The following is an 18453-nucleotide window of genomic DNA, read 5'->3' on the forward strand; positions in this document are numbered from 1 at the left end:
GAGAGAGAGAGAGAGAGAGAGAGAGAGAGAGAGAGAGAGATATATAGATAGATAGATAGATAGATAGATAGATAGATAGATAGATAGATAGATAGATAGATAGATAGATAGATAGATAGATAGATAGATAGATAGATAGATAGATAGATAGATAGATAGATAGATAGATAGATAGATAGATAGATAGATAGATAGAGAGAGAGAGAGAGAGAGAGAGAGAGAGAGACTTTATTTACACTGTCCGATGAGTATCGGCAGTTTGAACGGTTTGAACTTTGGCGCGGTTTTATTACATTCCAAGTTGTGCTTAATGTCTGACTTTTTTAATTGGGTCCTGAATAATGTTACTAATTATTCGTTTTTTATGTTTTGGCGATTATCATCGAGATGGCTTTCTTATTTGTTACTCCATTCTTACCGGCTGTTTTCTCGCCCGCCAAGCAACCAAGTCAAGCTATATAGTCAAGCCACGGCCGCTCAATGGAGGCGCACTTGGGTGCGGCCCGTCGCGTCGCCCAGAAGAGCCGTATTGCGCCTAGTTCTCATCGCCACCGCTGCGGCGCCACCGCTCCGGGACGAGTCCGGGCGGAGAGCTGCGCGCAGCGGCCGTGGCTGTGCTTTCGTTTCGGCGTCCGCGTGGTCGGCGCTTGCTCAATTTAGGATTATGAGCGGCATTTCACACAGTATGTGATGCTATGTGCATGTTTGCTATTGATAAGGTGATAGCGGCAAGTCATCATCACTAGGCTTTTCCAAGTCATTCGTGGTCTTCCGTTTACAACGAGAACGAGGCAGTCGTGTGCTTCGCTGAGTGCGCACCCATTTAGTTGCGTTTCAACCACTGTAGTAACTATTATATATTGCAATCTTGAAATCGAGACATGGTTTGGGGCCATTTATTCAGCGTGCACTTTTCTGGAAACTTACAACAGGACGTAGCGTTCAACATTATTGTTCAGCCTGTTTCTCCGTTTTCACTGGAAATAATATTCAAGTGGGTACCACCCCCAAAACATACCAGCTAACACAAACTGTTGCAAAAGAAACAACACAAGACAGCCAGTTCAACGACACGCTCGCAGGCTCAGGCAATTTTTTTCTCGTTTGATTATGAAGCCGCGTGATGCACAGAAGACACGCAAGCTTGTTTTACAAGCGAATACCTTTTCTCGAAAAAGGTTTATGTGCAAGCGTGATTTTTTACACTGTCTGATTGATGTTGCCTGTCCAGTTGGTCAGCAGTGGTCGCATTAGTTTGGTCAGGTCCTTAGTGTGGCGGCGGTCTTCTCTCTCGCAAATCAACTCCGGAAATTGCACAAAATAGGGAAGAAGGGATGAAATTAACATTTTGCATAGCTTGCTGCTTCTTATGACCTGCGGGCACTTCATCACCTTGCTAACAAAGGTGCATGGTGATTTTCAGATACCTTAGGCGTCCATCATCAAGAATTTTGATAAGTCCAGGGTTTTGCGGGAATCACAAGGCACAAAGTTAATAAATGGATGGGGACTAATAAAATAGAATTATTGACACTCTAAAGTAAGCTCTAGAAGTTATTTAAACTTTGGTAATATATAAATAATGAAAACATGGGCAGGCACTGAAAACAGAATAAATAAAAATGTTTCATGAGATTTTGTAAAACTATTCATACTCTCTCTTCAAATGGACGTGCAAGGTAACCAGCCAAGAATGCAACCGGTGCTAACTCTATCCCAGCTGCTGGTTCACACCACACATGAATGAATCCAAGGTGACTCGAAAACTCTCTCGCAGTAGACGTGATATGGCTGTTGGCAAGGTACGACTTTCATAATCACAAATTCCAAGTTTTATAGCTGCCTATTGTTGATAGGTGCATTTGCAGACCGATGCTTGCAAGATGCCAACCTGCACAAAGCATGGCAAAATGTGTATAACAGCAGTCGATATATATATTTTTTTCGCTAGTGGTACCTTCAATATTTTCTCCGAGGTGAAAACTGCAGCCCTTGCGTCAACTTTGTCGTTCCCGCCTTTGAATTGCCTTAGGCTGCTGAAAAGCGATACTATAGACCCGCTTTCAGAGCCTGCTTTAGGGCCTATCGGAAGCTGAAAATAAGATTCGGTTAAATGCAATGCACTATAGTAAGACACACAGAAGACATTGTTGTAAGATACTTGATGTGATCAAGGAGGTCCTTAATTTGCGCCACTGTGGATCTGGTTGTCATGATTGTTGATTGCTTCGTACGCCTGCTTGGTTAGCCTTTGCTTCGACGTGCCTCCTTGGACCTGAATGTCTTCGATATGGCAAAGTCCAACTCTAACCAAGAGAGTCGCTCGTCATCTGACAAATAGAGCGGCTCCTCTTGGTGTCTCCATGGCTTCACTTATGCGATGTTGGGCAAGGCATACCATTTTGATATCGTTGTCATAAAAGTGATCGTGGCGCAGCTATCTTGAAACACACATGCTTCAGAATGACACGGGGGGGTTGTCCAGGAGGAAATGAAGTGTAGCTATAACAAGTGGGGAAAATAAAGCTATTGACCTGCGCACATTAATTTTTCCAAGGTTGTTTGGCTCAACATGAGCCCGCGTGAGTAACTTAACTTGCAATGTGGGCAGTTCGGGAACACGGAGGGGACAGCTGAAGGAAGCAGGATCTTCAGTTTTATGTTTTTCCTGTAATCGTCATCTGTGAAGTGTAGTGAGTATACCAGTGACTTGTCACTCGGCTCCCACCGGCTTCCTTTTCCGTCCTAGCCCTCCCGAGATATGTTTTTCAGCCATGCTGCTCGACGTTGTGAATCGCACGGGAACTCATGGTAACCGATCTTTTCTTGCTTTCGTGGTGCACAGCGGCACACAGCAGTTGCCTGGCATGGTGCTGCATACGCTTAGGACGCTGTTATGCTGAGTAGTCAAAACGATAACACGCGCCAACCCAGCCAGCGCGCTCCTTCCGCGTCGTCTGCTCGTTCGTGCCGGCGGCGCCTTGTCCTGGAGTGGTAGCGCCCCCGCGGAGAATGACGGCGGAAACTGTAACTTCTCCAAATACGCGCTTCCCCAGCCATTGAGGCGCGACGCGACGGGCCGCACCAAGCATAGAGTTAATACTCTATGGCACCAAGTGCGCCTCCATTGAGCGGCCGTGGTCAAGCCAAGCTGGGCACAGTGATATGGCGCGCGCAAATGTGTGTTCGTGCTTGTAGGAAGAACTCGCGCTGGGCTGGTACAGGATACGTAGTTTTATTGTTTACAACTGTGATCAGGTTGCTCTGGTTCATGTGTTAGACTAAAATGCCCATGGCTGTCGAAGGAAAGTTAACCGAGGTCAAGTACACGAGGCCGGAATGCGCTTTTTGTGACATGAGCGAGCGCTTCACGCTCCCTGAGCGAACCTTCAGCCGGCAGTATGCCTCTTTCTACTGCGCCCGGTACAATGCGATGCGATCCATTCTCGAAGGTCGTGCCAAAGAGAAATGGGGTAAGTAAGGTCTCCTATTTTATGCTCCAAATCTTTTTATAATCTTAATCGGCAAAGGCGTTGAGCTGTGCAGTGGCGTAGCCAGAAATTTTTTTTCGAGGGGGGCTGACGTTGCTGCTCAGCCTCCTCCGTATCGAGATACCTATCACCAACATTTCACCATTCAACTGCATGCGCCATAAATTCTGCATGCCGGGATGAAAAAAATTGCACGGAAGAATAGTACCGTCTGGGGCTTTCGTTCTACGAGATTCTGCGCATGTATTGTTTCAGACGAAGATCATTTGCTTAATTTAGCAAATGTAGAACTGAAAATTCATCATAGGCAGTTTTCCAGCCAAACAATTAACATTAGGTCGAATACGTAGTCTTCCTGACGGACCCGCAAATGAAATAGTTGCTGCACTGTCTCCAGTGTGCTTATAACTTTGATTATAATGCAGATTCTGCACTCAAACTGAAGTGTTACGAACAGATGAGGACTCTCAGCAGACCACTTCGACAGACTTTCCACCGGAGCATAAAAAGCGGCTAAAAACACCGAGATTCATTACGAACAAGAGGCCCGAGAGGGAGAAGACAACGCGGCGTGAGAAGGTCGCGCTCTCTCCCTCGAGACCGGCCGTGGTTTGCCCTGCGGAGGTTGCGCATGTGGCGTTGCGCTCCCTCCTAGCTTTTTTTCTTTTTCTTTTTCTCCACGCATTCCATCTCCGCGTGCTTTGTCAGCTTGTTGGATAGTATGGCTTGTCTCCTTTGTATGGTCCGATGAGCGAATCAGAAAACTAAATACACCTTTCGTTTTTTTTATTCCCGCCGACACCTCTTTCTGAGCGTGAAAAAGACACACTGGAGTCCAGATTGATTTCCGGCTCTGCTGGTGGTTTGGTCTGCGGTGTATGACAGTACGAAAACATTCCGGGGGAGGGGGGGGGGGGGGCTGAAGCCCCATAAGCCCTCCCCCCGGCTACGCTCCTGGAGCTGTGTTGACTCCGGAATCGTGCTGTCTTGGGCACACCTAGGATAAAATAACAGAGCACAGTGCGACACAGTGATTGCAAGTGACTGCTGTGAAATATTGAGGTGCGATGCAAAAGCAAAATTGTGCATAAAACATTACGAATCTGTGTGTAACTACGCAAAATCTATAAAAGAGCAGCCCCAAAATTGCAGTGCTACGCTACCCTTAGCTCCCCTGATCATTTCTTGTGTCATGCATGTCATGCTTGCTCTCAGCACCTCATGTTGGCGCAATAGTTACTTTATTTCCTCCACATGGCGGTCTAGCTTGCACTTGCTGCACTAGAGCGTAACTTCTTCGTTCTAGAAGTATTCATCAAGTAGAAGTGCGCTCATTTGGCGTCTAAATCGGTCGCATTGACCTTGGAAAAAGGAATCCTAATATCGGTTTGCTTTGTTTGTTTTTTAACACTGCCCGTATTGTTGCTAAGCGTGTTATTTTATGAACAAAACTTTGGTAGTGGAGAGTTTAGCAAGTGCAGTATGTTTTCCGCTACTGTGAGGTGCAGCAGTGCATCCCTACAGTGACAGTTGCGCAGCCGCACCTGCCTTCTTAAAGCTATCTTCACATATGCCTTTGGTATCGGCAGGTAACATTATGCCACTATGCATAATAATGTGTACCATAGCTCGAATTCCACTTCTTGAGAGCATGGTCAGTTTGACCTTTGTTATTTTTCAGATCAAAAGGGTGTCATTTTTCAGTGCACATTCTTTCTTTTGGTGGGCCCAGGCAAGTTGAAAGCTCCGATAACAAGCTTGTGTGAGCTTGTCGAGGACAAGAGGTCAATAGTTGTAGGCACGCTGTTCAAGATCATGGAGCTTCAACCGAGCATCCTAAAGGAAATCAGCGAAGAGGTGAACTCTACATTGCACATTTTGAATGTCTTGCTAAGCGATTGGTTATTGTTGCCTGTCACACCTTTTTCTCCCAGCTTAATGATGTGTTCATTCTTTCATAACACTGAAGGAAGTATAAGGGATGTCCATTCAGGAGGTCCTTAACTCTGAAGAAGACTTCAGTATACATAGTATTCTGTATATTGCCACGTTGTCTGCCAGCTGGCACATGAAGATAACAGAATTGAAGTATCTTGTGCGCTCTTTCGCTTTGAACAAGGGTTGTTGCATAGGTGTCGTCCTTCGTTCCATAACATGCTTTTAGTAGAAATTTCTCATGTCAGTATTTTTTTGTCAAATTTAAATTAAATGAGCGGAGTGCACATGGGAGAAGTCCTTGTGCTGCTGATAAACTGTGGTTTGAGATGAAGTGCAATCTTTTCGAGGCTGGCCTTGCAGCATGGCCAATGCCACTTGCTGACGTTCAGAAAGCCTAGGTGTTGTGGTTTACATAAAAACGCTTTTGATTTTCTGTCAGTAGTGCCTACATTTCTCCAGTGCAAAGATTTGCAAACATTACAAGTGAGAGTAGCCTTGGCCAGCAAGTTTATCGATACTAAGTTTGCTGTTTCGTATGTGCCTGTTTGCTGCTCTGAATTTTATGAACAAGAATCCTAATTATAACAGAATGTGTTAGCTGACGTCAGCAGAGCAATGTTCGTTATGGGGAAGCAAATGTCATAAGCACACTACTATAGCTGAAGCTTGCAATGCATGAAGTGAAAAAGTAAAGCTGCACAAAGAAGACAGGACAGAAGACACACGTAAGCACAGACGAGATGCTGACTTCCAACTAAATTTATTTACGAAACAGGTGACTCATAAGACCTCTGAGCATAACAAGAAAAACGCTATCGCAGAAAAGGCCCAACTTAGTGACAGCGGCACTTAATAGGTGAATCAGGGTGGTTGTGGGAAATATGGTGATGCTGGATCTCCAGGGAAATCAAATCCGGCATCATCGTTGTGAGCAAAAACTTGTGGGCATGCCCCTGGCAGGCAGTAGTTGGCCACTGACATTGCGCCATGCACTCACTGGTTATCAGGTTAAGCGACGCTACAAGACCACATGATATAGAGCCAGGCCAACTCGGGCTTCGCTTTTAGGATCCAGCCTTCCAGGACCCTTGCATCCTGAGGTACACATACTGCCCTTGGGCCAGGCAGGCACGTTTGTATGGCTTGGTTAAAGCAGAGCTTTGTATCTGTGTCGGGTGGCTTTTATTTAATCTGGCAGTTTATGACTGTATACTAATGAGTATGTCTGGGATGGTAGAGGCACAGTTTAAAAAATTGATGCATGTGCATGAATGAAGATAATGCTGTCATGTCATACCCTCAAAGATGGAGTTTGAAAGGGCCCTTAAAAGCTAATAGCACTAATATTCTAACGCGAGAAATCCATAAATGGGGGGGTTTTTGACTGTTTGAGACAAATTTAAAAGCTCTGCGTTTAGCCTCTAATTTACAAATAATTCTCAAAGAGTGCTCCTGGCAACCATTCGTAACCGATTGGAGCGGCAACTTCCCGTGTGCTCCCTTCCTGGTGACATCAACTGGGCTTTCTAGGTGCACCCACTCACTGGACATACTTGAATTCCCCTCCATTTTTTTTTCTTGTTGTATACTATGTTTAATACCTGCTTCTATTGAAGTGTTTAACCTCTGCGTAATTTAAATATTCGATGTGCAATGTTTTGAGCAGCTTCTGTCTTCTCCTAGATTCTTCTGTTTTCAACATCTGTGACACATTTAAACCCCTATTGACCTCTACTTCATTTATGTTTTTCTTTTTTATTAATTTTTTTCGGTCAGCATCATGTGGCACCCCAACCTCAGCGTAGCCACTTCACAGACAATGCTGATTCACTTGTCCTAGAAGATGATAAGCAGCGACTTGCCTTGGCTGGCAATATAGACGTTCACGCCCATGTCACAGGTACGCAAGCTATCCCTCCTCTTCTGTCATAAATCTGTTCATTTATTTGTGCGTCTGGTTTATCTGTGCAGGGGCCTGAAATTTGAAGAGTATAGACAGGAAATTTCTGGCTGCATGTTTTTCTTTTAGAGATGCACGAAACATTAGTATACGTGGATCAGCCTACTGTGTTTGGTTAGAGCTGGTAAATTGTTTTTGACTTTTGTCTGTCAACTTTAAAATTATCCCGCCCCAAGAGCCGAAAAAACAGCGAATGAAGAAGCAATGAATACATTGCAGTTTCATCTTGCCTCACATGACCTAAGCTCACATTTGACGCTGTGTATTGTTACGGGGCAGCAAGCCGATGAACACAGGAAAAGGGAACAGAGAGAAGACGTCTGATGACGATGAGACGAGTTTAATGGATGCCAGCGGGCTTAGCGAGAACACTCCTGCCTATGCCATTGCCTGCTTCATCTTCTTCTTCATTCGTAACAATGTTGTTTAGCGGTCATAATCAAATACCAAGAAGTGATGCATGTATTACTAATGTCTTCCTCATCATTGAAAAGAAGAAAATGTGCAAGCAAAAGTAGCTTTCTATGCTGTCCTTGTACTTTGGTTTTCGTGCATTATAAACTGTTTGCTGCAATGCTAGTGCCACAAGTATTTGACGCGAGGGTCTTAGTAGCCACTCACTTTGCCAGGTAGTCATGACATCACCCTTTCAAGCTTGCTCAGAGAACCTCTGATACCTTTGACTTGAATGTCAGTAGTGAGCTACTATTTGACATAGGCATCAAACATTTTAAATTTGCTATATGTCTGTCTAGTCATCTGAGTGATCTGTTCTCTGCAGCCTCTTTTGTAACCCAAGAACAAGTACTAAGCTTCAATTAAACCTGACTGTTCGAGTTCTTACTCGAGGCAGCACAGGCAGCACTGATTATTGACATGCTTCGACTGATGTCACACAGTCTACACAACATGCTCACCGTGTAGCATCAGGTCTCATCAGTAATTGTGTTTCTGTTATTTTTTCTTTGCTTAGCTTCAAATTTTGTTTGAAATTTTAACCATGTTTTCACACTTGAGTGAAAAATGCTGATTTCCTTTGTGTTCATTGCTTTAATGGCACCTGGCCTCCTATTTTTCTTGCATACTTGTTTGCTTCATCTCCCTAGCGCATCTTTTTCATGCCTTTTGTCTCGGTGCTGACCTATTGTCGCTCATCATGGCATAATGCCCAAACCGCATGAAAATGGCAATGGACACTGAAAGATACATTGTGTGGCAAAGATGGGCTTGGGTTTCCATCCTTGCTAGGTGTCTTGCTGATGTATATATGTTGCCATTACCATTGTGCAGGTGTTCCAGTAGCGGTGCTTGGCCAGGTTGGCACAGATGGCCGTTTCACAGTCGAGGAATTCTGCTATGCCGATTTGCCGGAGCAGATCCAGAGGCCACTCTTGAAGGCCGACCTGTACGTCTCTCTTCCTAGTAAAATGTATTAAATATATATATATATATATATATATATATATATATATATATATATATATATATATATATTATATATACACGGCCGGTCTCGAAGGCGAGTGCACGCTCTTTCCTACGGCCTTTTCAATCGCCGCGGAAGCAATGGGAGCTTTACTCCTGGAGTTACACTCTTCACTGCCACAAGGGGCGCAATCTATTCACTGTTTGCTTCGCATCTGCTTCAGCAGCGGCAGGTGGCTTTTACCTGGTTTCGCGCTGTCACCCGTGGGTTTCGTGATGAGCGCAGCCCCGAAATGAATGAGCACAGAAGGTAGATTTTTCAGCGGCATGGTTGTCAGCGTACTACACACGTGAACGGAGTTCATATAAAAACATTGTCGCTCAGCGAACGCTCGACAAGCATATGAGCTACATTGCGGCGTGGTAGCTACTTTTGTTCATTTTAATCTGAATTTTTCCCAAGGTCTCTTCTGGTGTGCTTTCGCTTTGCATTCTTCGAAGAACTAGATGCATGAGAAAGACCTATTGCAGCATTTAAAGGCCTCAATTGATTTGCTTGCAGCAGAAAATAGGGTGCTAGCTGATATGCATATATTTATTACAATGCACTTTAACTGAAGAGGATACCTGCGAGCTTTCCCTTCTATAACCTGGGCTAGTTTTTGTATGCTCGTGGGCTAAAATGAAGCAAAAATAAAAATAAACCAGAAGGACCAGGCAGAGGAGAATGGCATGGAGACTATCCAAAAAAAAAATGGCGGATCAAGGTTTGAGGTTCACAATTAGTAAATCTCAGCAGATGCTGGTACAGTATCATGTGTCGTGCATTTTTTGTTGTAATCTTCATCTTTTCAGCAAGCTGTTTTATAGCAAATACAATTTTCAAGTAATGTTAGCTGAGCCAGTTTTCGTGGCATTTTCATCATCGTGCTGCATATTCTTTTAAAAAAATTATAGAGGTTCAACTAACCTTGAACCAGGTTTCACGAGCGTTAGCCATAGCTGCAGTCGCTGCTGGCGCTTCGATCTTGGTTCGCTTCCACATGGATACAGTCATTCGGGGCCGACTGCTGTAACGCAGCATTTTTCTATAGCATAATAAATGAAGTGAGCGTTTGAACTAGTGCTGTAGTTCCTCACAGCACTTTATGAAAGTCATTCTCTGAGATGGCTAATCTCATACTCATGATCTCAAGTGAGTCTGAGCTTTATTGAGAATAGTTGTGAGAATAGAGTTTCTATAGCATAATAAATGAAGTGAGCGTTTGAACTAGTGCTGTAGTTCCTCACAGCACTTTATGAAAGTCATTCTCTGAGATGGCTAATCTCATACTCATGATCTCAAGTGAGTCTGAGCTTTATTGAGAATAGTTGTGCACATCAACCAGTAAAACTTGTTGCTAATGGTGAAAAAGCTTTCCTAGAGTCAAGCTGGCTGCTTGCTCTTAGGTGGCCAGCCACGCTCACTGCGTTCTTTCAAGCAGGAAAGAAAGCCCCACGGCAATATTCTTGACAACATGGTTCTATAATATCGCTGGTACTGCTCTGTGTGCCACCTCTGCATTTTTCAGCTGTCGAAAAGATAGGAGAAGAAAAAAATTGTCAAATGAAGCAGTCTTCGGCTGGTCTTAACATGCTTAGAAATTAATGTGTTTCAGTTTAAGCGATCTCACATATTGTTTGTTTTTTCTTGAAATTCTTGAAAAATCCTTGAATTCTGATGTGATAAAAGGGAACGCCACAAAATAATGCTACTGTCCTCCAACATTTATTCTTTTTTTTTTTTCACAAAAGTTTTTGCATTGTTGATACCTGCTCCAGAACTCGGCCACCGAATCATTGGCTACCATACCTTTGGCAAGCATTGTTTAAAAGCAGACGACGCTACACTGCCTCTGCCCAACGCTGCATACGGTTAGGCTACCGTAGCTCGCAACAGATGTGTGGCTCGGGCGCAATGCTATAGGAAAGGCACACACGAGAGCAACCGGCAACAATGTACAAGTTTGGTTTGGTTTGGTTCGTTTTATGGGGTTTAATGTCTCAAAGCAACTCAAGCTATGAGATACGCCATAGTGGAGGGCTTCGGAAATTTCGACCTCCTGCTTCTTTACCATGCACAGACATCGCACAGCACATAGTCATCTGGCTTTTGCCTCTTTCGAAAAGCAGCCGCTGTGGCCAGAGTTCAATCCCACATTCCTGGGCACAGTAGTCGAGCAACCCTAACCAGTGCACCACCATGGTGGGGCACGACGTACATGTATAGCAAGCCTACTTATAGCCAGATATATGACTTTAGTTTGCAGTGACAGCTTCACAGAATTTCTCCATGATAAAAGCGCTTCAGCTGTTAAAGCTTCATTACCTAAAGGAAAGGACTAAAGGAAACAAGCAAATTGGATACCAAGGGAAGGAAAGTGTAGCAGGGGGAGGCAGGAAGTTAGGTGGGCAGATGAGATTAAGAAGTTCGCAGGAGTCAAGTGGATGCAGCACAGGACCGGGTTAGTTGGAGTAACATGGGAGAGACCTTCACCCTGCAGTCGGTATAGTCCGGCTGATGATGATGACCTAAAGGAAAAACTAACCATGAGATGAAATTATCAGCCCAATAATTTATTGCTTCTAACTTGTCTGATGCAGTCGAACATTAAAAATATTATTCCGTTTAATGTCGTGATTTCTTCAACAAAGTAATACAAGACACTGCAGACAATGAATGACCTTTTGTTGCCAACTGTTTTTCCTTTTTTTTTTAACTTGTATTCTGCTATAGTCATGATGAAAGTGGTTCACCCGCATGCAGAAAGTGTCAGCAAGAAATATTTGTGGGGTCTCGAAAGTCTGTGAAAACATTCATTCACGCATGTGAAAATGCTGGTTCATTCATGATGATCAATTCATATTTGTAGGACTTGCTATGAATCTCTCTTCTTCTTCTATCTCTCTCTCATCCTCTGTCCGGTCCTATCCTTTCTTGTGATTGCCTTTTGAGCACACAGCGCTTCATAAGTTGCAGGTGCAATGCCGGTGTGCGGGAAGAGCCCTGATTGTTATTGTCACCACCCTGTTTGAACATAGAGGATAACACTAAAGCCTACTCCTCTGAATTGTCGAGGACAAGACGCACTATACATATCTCCGTCTCTGTTGTCATTGGCCTGCAAGGCTGTTGTTCTCTCCGCTGAGGTGTGTCTACGCAAGTGGCCCTTCGATTAACATTGTGAATCCCGTATTGTTCTGTCTTGCAGGTTTGTCCTCTTGGTTTCGGGAATAGGCCTAACCGAAAAGGCAGACAGCCTGCTGCCATTCCAGCTGCTGATTGACTACGTGTCTGGCTTCCTGGGTTGTGATGACGACCAGGAGAAGGCGTCGCACATTGTCCGCGTTGTCCTCGCTGGCAACAGTCTGCGCCAGAAAGGGTCGAGCAAGGACATGGCACGGGTATTGCAGCAGCTGCATTTTGGGAACTTCCTGTTGCTTTGTTGTTTGTCCCTTGTGCTTGAGGGCATGGGCTGACTCGTGGCTGCAGCAACAGTGTTTTCATTGAGGGGAAATTTGCAAACGCCTATGTGCTGTACCATTTCAGAGCACATTAAAGAACCCCACATGGTCGATACTTATTCAGTGCCATTCACTAAGACACTCTTCTTTTATTCTCATTCATCCCTTCCCTTGTAAATATTCATTACAGTGTTAGAAGCAGTCAGAACTAATGCAGTGAAGGGGTCAGAACCCTTTCACTGCAGCATTCCTTGTAGTTTGGGTGTAGTTTTTGTGCATGTAAGTTTATTTTAATTTTCTAACAGAAAGTTTAATACCATTTTGAAGAAGCTTGAAAACCCTCTTTCTAGCTGCATCCTGCATTCTTTCAGTTTATTGCCTTCCTTGGTGGCTTATGCTGTGTCAAGGTGCAGTCAGCTATCTCGTCACATATGTAACTCTATTGCTAGCTGGTCTTCTTGTCTGTAGGAAAAACTTTGAAACAGCGCTAAGACACACAACCACAAAGGATAGACGACCGACGAGACACGAGCATTTGTATCTCGTCAGTCGTTTATCCTTTGTGTCTCGTCGGTCGTCTATCCTTTGTGGTTGTGTGTCCTAGTGCGGTTTCAGATTTCTTCCTATAGTCGAAATGAACCAGCTCGCCCAAAAAGAAGTGTTAATGGTCCTCTTGTCTGCTAGGAAAGAGCAGAGGGGCAACATTTGTCTGTTTCCTTTATGGAATATTGTAGCAGCTTTAAGCTTGGAGAAAGAAGAGGGCGAAGTGTGTGGTTGATGATGAAGGTGAAGTGTGTTTGAACACTGGGCCCTCCATGTTTGGCTTTGTGGCCATCTGTTCCTGTTTACCATAAAATTCCGAGCAAGTGCCCCTCCTCTCAAGAAGCCTAATTACAGGAGAAGAGGGGGCGCTTTCCTGGTGCGGCACTGAAATTCAAATAGGCGACGACAAATTTTTTCCCGCCAGAAAAAAAGAGCACAGTGCATATGGATTTAAAGTTTCATTTTTCTCTGATCGAACCCAACGGGCTTGGAAGTGTACACAGAGACATCGGCGAGCTGCCGCCGAGTGTCCTCGCTACTCCACTGCCGATGTACTATTCTAGGCACTATAGCCGATGCAAACTCGGCGCCCACCGACAATGTTTCCTCTTCATGCGCTATTTAAATATGTTCCCAGTTGTCTTATTTCTTTCGGCGCCAGCTCCATTGGCCGCTCGCATCGGATGTCTCTCTTGTGGTAGTCATCTGACCCCAGCCATCAACCTTTGGACATGTGCACATCCGGGCAAGTCAGCGCCGTGCTCATGACATTTTTGTTTTTGATGTTTTGACAGCTGAGTTTGGATTGTATTCTAGGACTGAATAGGGCTGGCAGTGTTGCCTGAGCCAGGAGTAAGGTTTGTGCTAAGGGTAGGGAGCAGGGAAGTGCAGCACGTTAGAATGGGAAGGGGGGGCTTTCCCGGAATGGCATCGAAATACGAAATTAGCAGTGAGGTTAGGGGCACTTGCTCGGAATTTTACAGTATATCCTTAATCCTATTTTGTAAATATATTTCTTCCAGTTACATTATTTGTGGAGGTGCATGGAGGCAGGAGGAAGGGGGGGAACAAGTCGGCTCACTGTCTCTCGCGCTGTCTTGCCGTAAAGTTGCAAGCCACTGCGCAACATAGTGAACATGTTTCTGTTATCCAGATTAGTAGTTTGCAGGTATTCCGCGCACTGAATGGCATTCATATAATGTTGCACTCTGTAATGTGTTTGCTCTCTTTTAAGTGTCTCTTGCCCGTTGACAGTATGGCGGACCTGAAGCATTAGTAAAGCGTACTTTGAACTTGCAGGGAAACGAAAGTTTACTTGAATGATGTGGAGTTCAAATGAAGGGCCACCTCTCAAGCGTAGTTATGTTGGAAGTTCGAAGCACCAATTTGAATGCAAATTCAATTCATTTCACCAAGTGCCACCGTAATGCATTGCTGTTATTTGGCTCAGTGTTTGTAATTATCGCCCGGAGGATAATGCTACTTTAAATGCCCTGGACGTGTTTTGTTTGAGGCAGGTGTCATATCTGCAGCCACTGAAACGTGTGGCTGGTGTCTTTTTGTGCCCAGGCAAAGTTTACCGTCCGCAAGGAGTCGTCTGCAGATGGCTCTGTGGCACGCCTTCTCGATGGCCTTCTTGAACAGCTCTCTGTGAGTGCTCTGTAATATGCCCCTCCTGGCTTTTCTCTTTCCTTGCTTTTCTTCCTACTTGCTTATGTGTCTGGCAGTGTTTGAACCCACAAAAATTTTGTGGTCGTGTTTTTGTTTTCGGTTCACCTTTTCACAGAATGAAGCGCCAACTTCGTATGTGACGTAAGGGGCACTTGCTTGAGAGCTGCTGCCATCTGTTGCTGGTCACCAGCATAAAAAGTGCATGTACGCCAGGGTCTGGCTGCTTGTTTTGGATTGATGGAGCTTGGGAGAGGGCTGAGAAAGTGAGGCGAACACGTGCAGACCGGCCGTGTGTAATAGACAGGCTGTAGTCAGCTCATCATTTTGTCAGAGGGTGCCTTCTGAAGCAAGGCCAATGTTGGTCATCTGTGTGCTGCATTCAGTTCGTTTCCATCTTTTGTGGCTCTTTTGAGTATCGAAAGTCATGCCGATTGTTTAATCCCGGGCACTGGACTGCGCCATTTTTGTGTGTGTGTTTCACCTTTGCTATAGCTGAAGGTTAGGTAGCTTTCCGAAACAAATAAAGGATTTTGCCTCAGCATGTGCCAGTGCAAGGTGGATACTCTAACCACAGGCCTTTGCCTAATGCGGGATGCCACTCATTGTCTGCATTCTTGGTCACAATGGAACAAGAGTTTAATTACATACATCATATCAAACAACAGTGTAGAAACATATGTGGGACATTGGTGCAGGTTTGGTTACTTATCCTTTGTGTTAGCAGCTCTACACCAAGTTTGGTGTCAAGAGGAAAGGAAGAAGCTTTGGAGTAAAAAAGATTGCTGCTTCAACAAGTGTGTTGAGTCAGAGAGCAAACTGCTCGGGACAGCACGACTATTCTCCAAAATATTTTTGTTGAGTGCTCAGTGTCCACTCTCACACACCACAAATCTTTACCTCTAATTACCTTAATAGATGGAATCTGCTACCTGTTATAAACAATTTCTAGAGGGTTTCTTGCTAACCACATTCTGTGCCTTATGGCCCCTGCATTATGGATGACTCTTGGGTGTCCAGATGGTAGCAGTGAAGAAAGAAACGGTATGCTAATCTGCTGCCTCTAGGAAAGGTGTAATACTCATTGCAATTCTCTTCAAACTTTGTCTCACCTAAAACTTGGCAGAAGACGCACTCAGATCATACGAAATCATAGTGAAGGGTTAGTTTGACACTTAGCACTAATTATGAACTCCTAATGTTGAGTTTTTACTTGCCGTCTTTAGCAGATAACTTATGCTGGTCTCATAAAATTTCCGATGCTTTTTGTTTTTAGTTTAGTATTCTTCTCTTTATCTGTCAGCTGTGTCTCACTGATTTTTCTCAAAGTCATTTTTCTTGTTCGTGTCATTACCTCAGGTGCAGCAATATTTGAAGTATTGTAGTAATAGTAACTGGTCTCCATAGTGAGCTTCTTGTCTGCACCCATAGCATATGGATGGCGGAATGAATATTTGACTTGGTAACGATGGAAAACGAGGCCACAGGGCGTTCAGAGGTGTGCAAAAGTGAAGCGGCATGCTGCCTGTAGGGTCGTTGTCTGTGTGTGTGTTTGTCTGCTGCAAGCTTCCTCTCCTCCTTTTCAGCATTCGGTGGAAGTGGACGTAATGCCGGGCCTCTCAGACCCGGTGGGCACCCTCCTTCCCCAGCAGCCCCTGCATCCGTGCCTTTTCCCCGGTGCCTCGCAGAGGGCTGCACTGCGTTGCGTCACCAACCCGTACCAGTTTGAGCTGGACGGCATGAGGTAGGCGCCGCTTTTCTGGGGTAGTTTTACGCAACCGTCACTTCACACATCTGTCACGGACTGTTCAATTAGTGCCACTGCCATTGGTCAGTTCTAACTGGCAAACATATTTACCAATATGAGTGGATCTAACTGAGAGGTGTTTTTGTTTATGATCATGGGGGGATGCAGGGCTCCCTCTTGGTCACTCTTTGTCGGAAGGAATAGCCGCCTTAGCGGGACATTGAGTAACACTACTTTGAACTGTTATTCTGGGCAGAAATTGGCCTGTGGCTGTTGCAGGTAATTTTGTTGCTTGTCCTGAAGTGTCTCTTCTAAGTGCAGGGAAGATGTACACATAGCAACATTGTCGGCAGTTTTTTGACGCACCCTTAGAATGGCTAATTGTGAAGTGAATCATAATCTCTTGCTGAGATGAAAATGGGGAGAAGGAAATTAGGAAACTGAAAGAGGTCAGAGGATGACTGAGTGATACAGTGGTAAGCAAGTGAGCAATTTACACTGGAACAGTGATCACTTAGCGCTCGGCTAAAGTTATTTCCATGATAATCACACAGCGCTCGCATTACAACAAATTGCCACGGGTACAATTCCGGATCGTTGGCACATGCCAGTGGTGCACTCACAGACCCACGAAAGTCTTCACTAGAGAATGAAAATTTCAAGCACTAGAGAGCAGGATGCTCAATATTTAGCCACACCTGTACATCATTAAATACTATTACTACTTGATTGCTCTCTCCAATAGAGAGCTCCTCACTCTTTTCATCATTTTTGAATATCTGTGCTTGAAAATCCATGCTTGCTCAGGTATTACAGGAGGAAGGGACAAGCATACGCAAGAGGTAGCACAGTGCCCCTACAGAGCTGTGTGGCAATGCTCTGGGTTTGGGCCTCCCATTGCCCACAGTTTACTTCTAGAGGGGTTGCTGTGGAGATGGAAACATGTTCATTCAGGCTTGCCATAATCAGTGGATGGGGATAAGGAGCTGTGGTTTTTCTTCATTTTTCTTATGTTTGAGGTGAGCAAACTAATCCAAAGGTTTGGTTGCAGACTGCATGCACAGTCATATGGAAACTTGCTTAGAGTGGCTGAATGCTGATCGCCTGGTGCCTTGTCAGTAGCCAGGAGCTACCTTTGTCACAGGTTGTTTCACACTGCATTAGAAACTGATAGTGAAGGTGTATGTTGTCTTTCTCAGCATCTTGACTGTGGGTGAAAGCAAGGTCGTTTTGCTCTCAGAACGCAAAACTGCATAATGGTTTTGCTGTGTGTAAAAGTCACATGTGATCAGCATAAACTGTGCTTAACTCACAGTTTATGCGGAAAGACAGATGGATATGAAATTTCGACTGTCACAGGAAAAAAAATCTCTCATCTTTTTTTCTCACCTACTTAACCCTCCCTTAAAATAATGTCAATTTTTCTTGAAAAGCAAAAAAATAAAATCAATGGCTTCATTACACGAGCATACACAGTGCTGCATTGTCTTGCAAAAAAAGAAATGCTTTGTAAAATAGGAGTCTCGTCATCTTTTCATCTTTATGGAGCTGCCATAAAATTACTAGTACACTCTGACAAACAAAAGATATTGTTATTATTAATGACTGAGTAGTGTTCAGGTGGTTCGGCTGCTTTGCATGAGACTTGCCTCAGTGGAATGAACTGTGCGTCATATGCACGCTAGGCAGCCACTCAATTCTGCCCCTCGCGGATTGCATGCAGATTCCTGGGCACATCAGGGCAGAACGTGACAGATATCCAGCGTTACAGCCAGCTCACGTGTCCTCTGGAGATCATGGAGAAGACTCTTCAGTGGCGTCACCTGGCACCCACATGCCCAGACACGCTGTGTACGGAATTCACTTCTCTCCTCTTCTCTCAGTGCTGTTTCTTGTCCTGCCTGTCTAGGTCGACTGATTTTCTCTTGAATTTAATGGAAAAATTTGAGGGAACAGACATTGTTTTAATGTGGTCACGTTAAGGAGCTTGCTACCGTATTTACTCGCATAATGATCGCACTTTTTTTTTTAAAATACTGACGCAAATTTCGGGGTGCGATCATTACGCGGGGTAAATTTTCTACGAAAAATTTTTGAGCACCGAAAACGCAAACAAGTTGCAGGTCAGACGTCTTAGAACATATATCTCGATTACAACCAAAAATAAAAGCTGAGTA

General features: G+C 44.5%; 1 protein-coding gene across 1 annotated transcript in view; it reads left to right on the top strand.

Moving 5' to 3' along the window:
• The first annotated feature begins 3120 nt into the window (after positions 1 to 3120).
• The window catches only part of PolD2 (DNA polymerase delta subunit 2), a 28479-nt gene continuing 13146 nt past the window's right edge, over positions 3121 to 18453 (top strand). The window contains exons 1-8 of the mRNA XM_084603563.1: positions 3121 to 3473; positions 5224 to 5348; positions 7206 to 7329; positions 8680 to 8794; positions 12066 to 12258; positions 14431 to 14511; positions 16116 to 16273; positions 18000 to 18127. Coding sequence (XP_084459689.1) covers positions 3287 to 3473; positions 5224 to 5348; positions 7206 to 7329; positions 8680 to 8794; positions 12066 to 12258; positions 14431 to 14511; positions 16116 to 16273; positions 18000 to 18127 — 1111 coding nt within the window. The 5' untranslated portion in view covers positions 3121 to 3286. The remainder of the gene's footprint in view (positions 3474 to 5223; positions 5349 to 7205; positions 7330 to 8679; positions 8795 to 12065; positions 12259 to 14430; positions 14512 to 16115; positions 16274 to 17999; positions 18128 to 18453) is intronic.

The sequence above is a fragment of the Amblyomma maculatum genome, chromosome 5, assembly GCF_055883805.1.
Source record: "Amblyomma maculatum isolate TAMU_Amacu chromosome 5, ASM5588380v1, whole genome shotgun sequence".
Lineage (NCBI taxonomy): Eukaryota > Metazoa > Arthropoda > Arachnida > Ixodida > Ixodidae > Amblyomma > Amblyomma maculatum.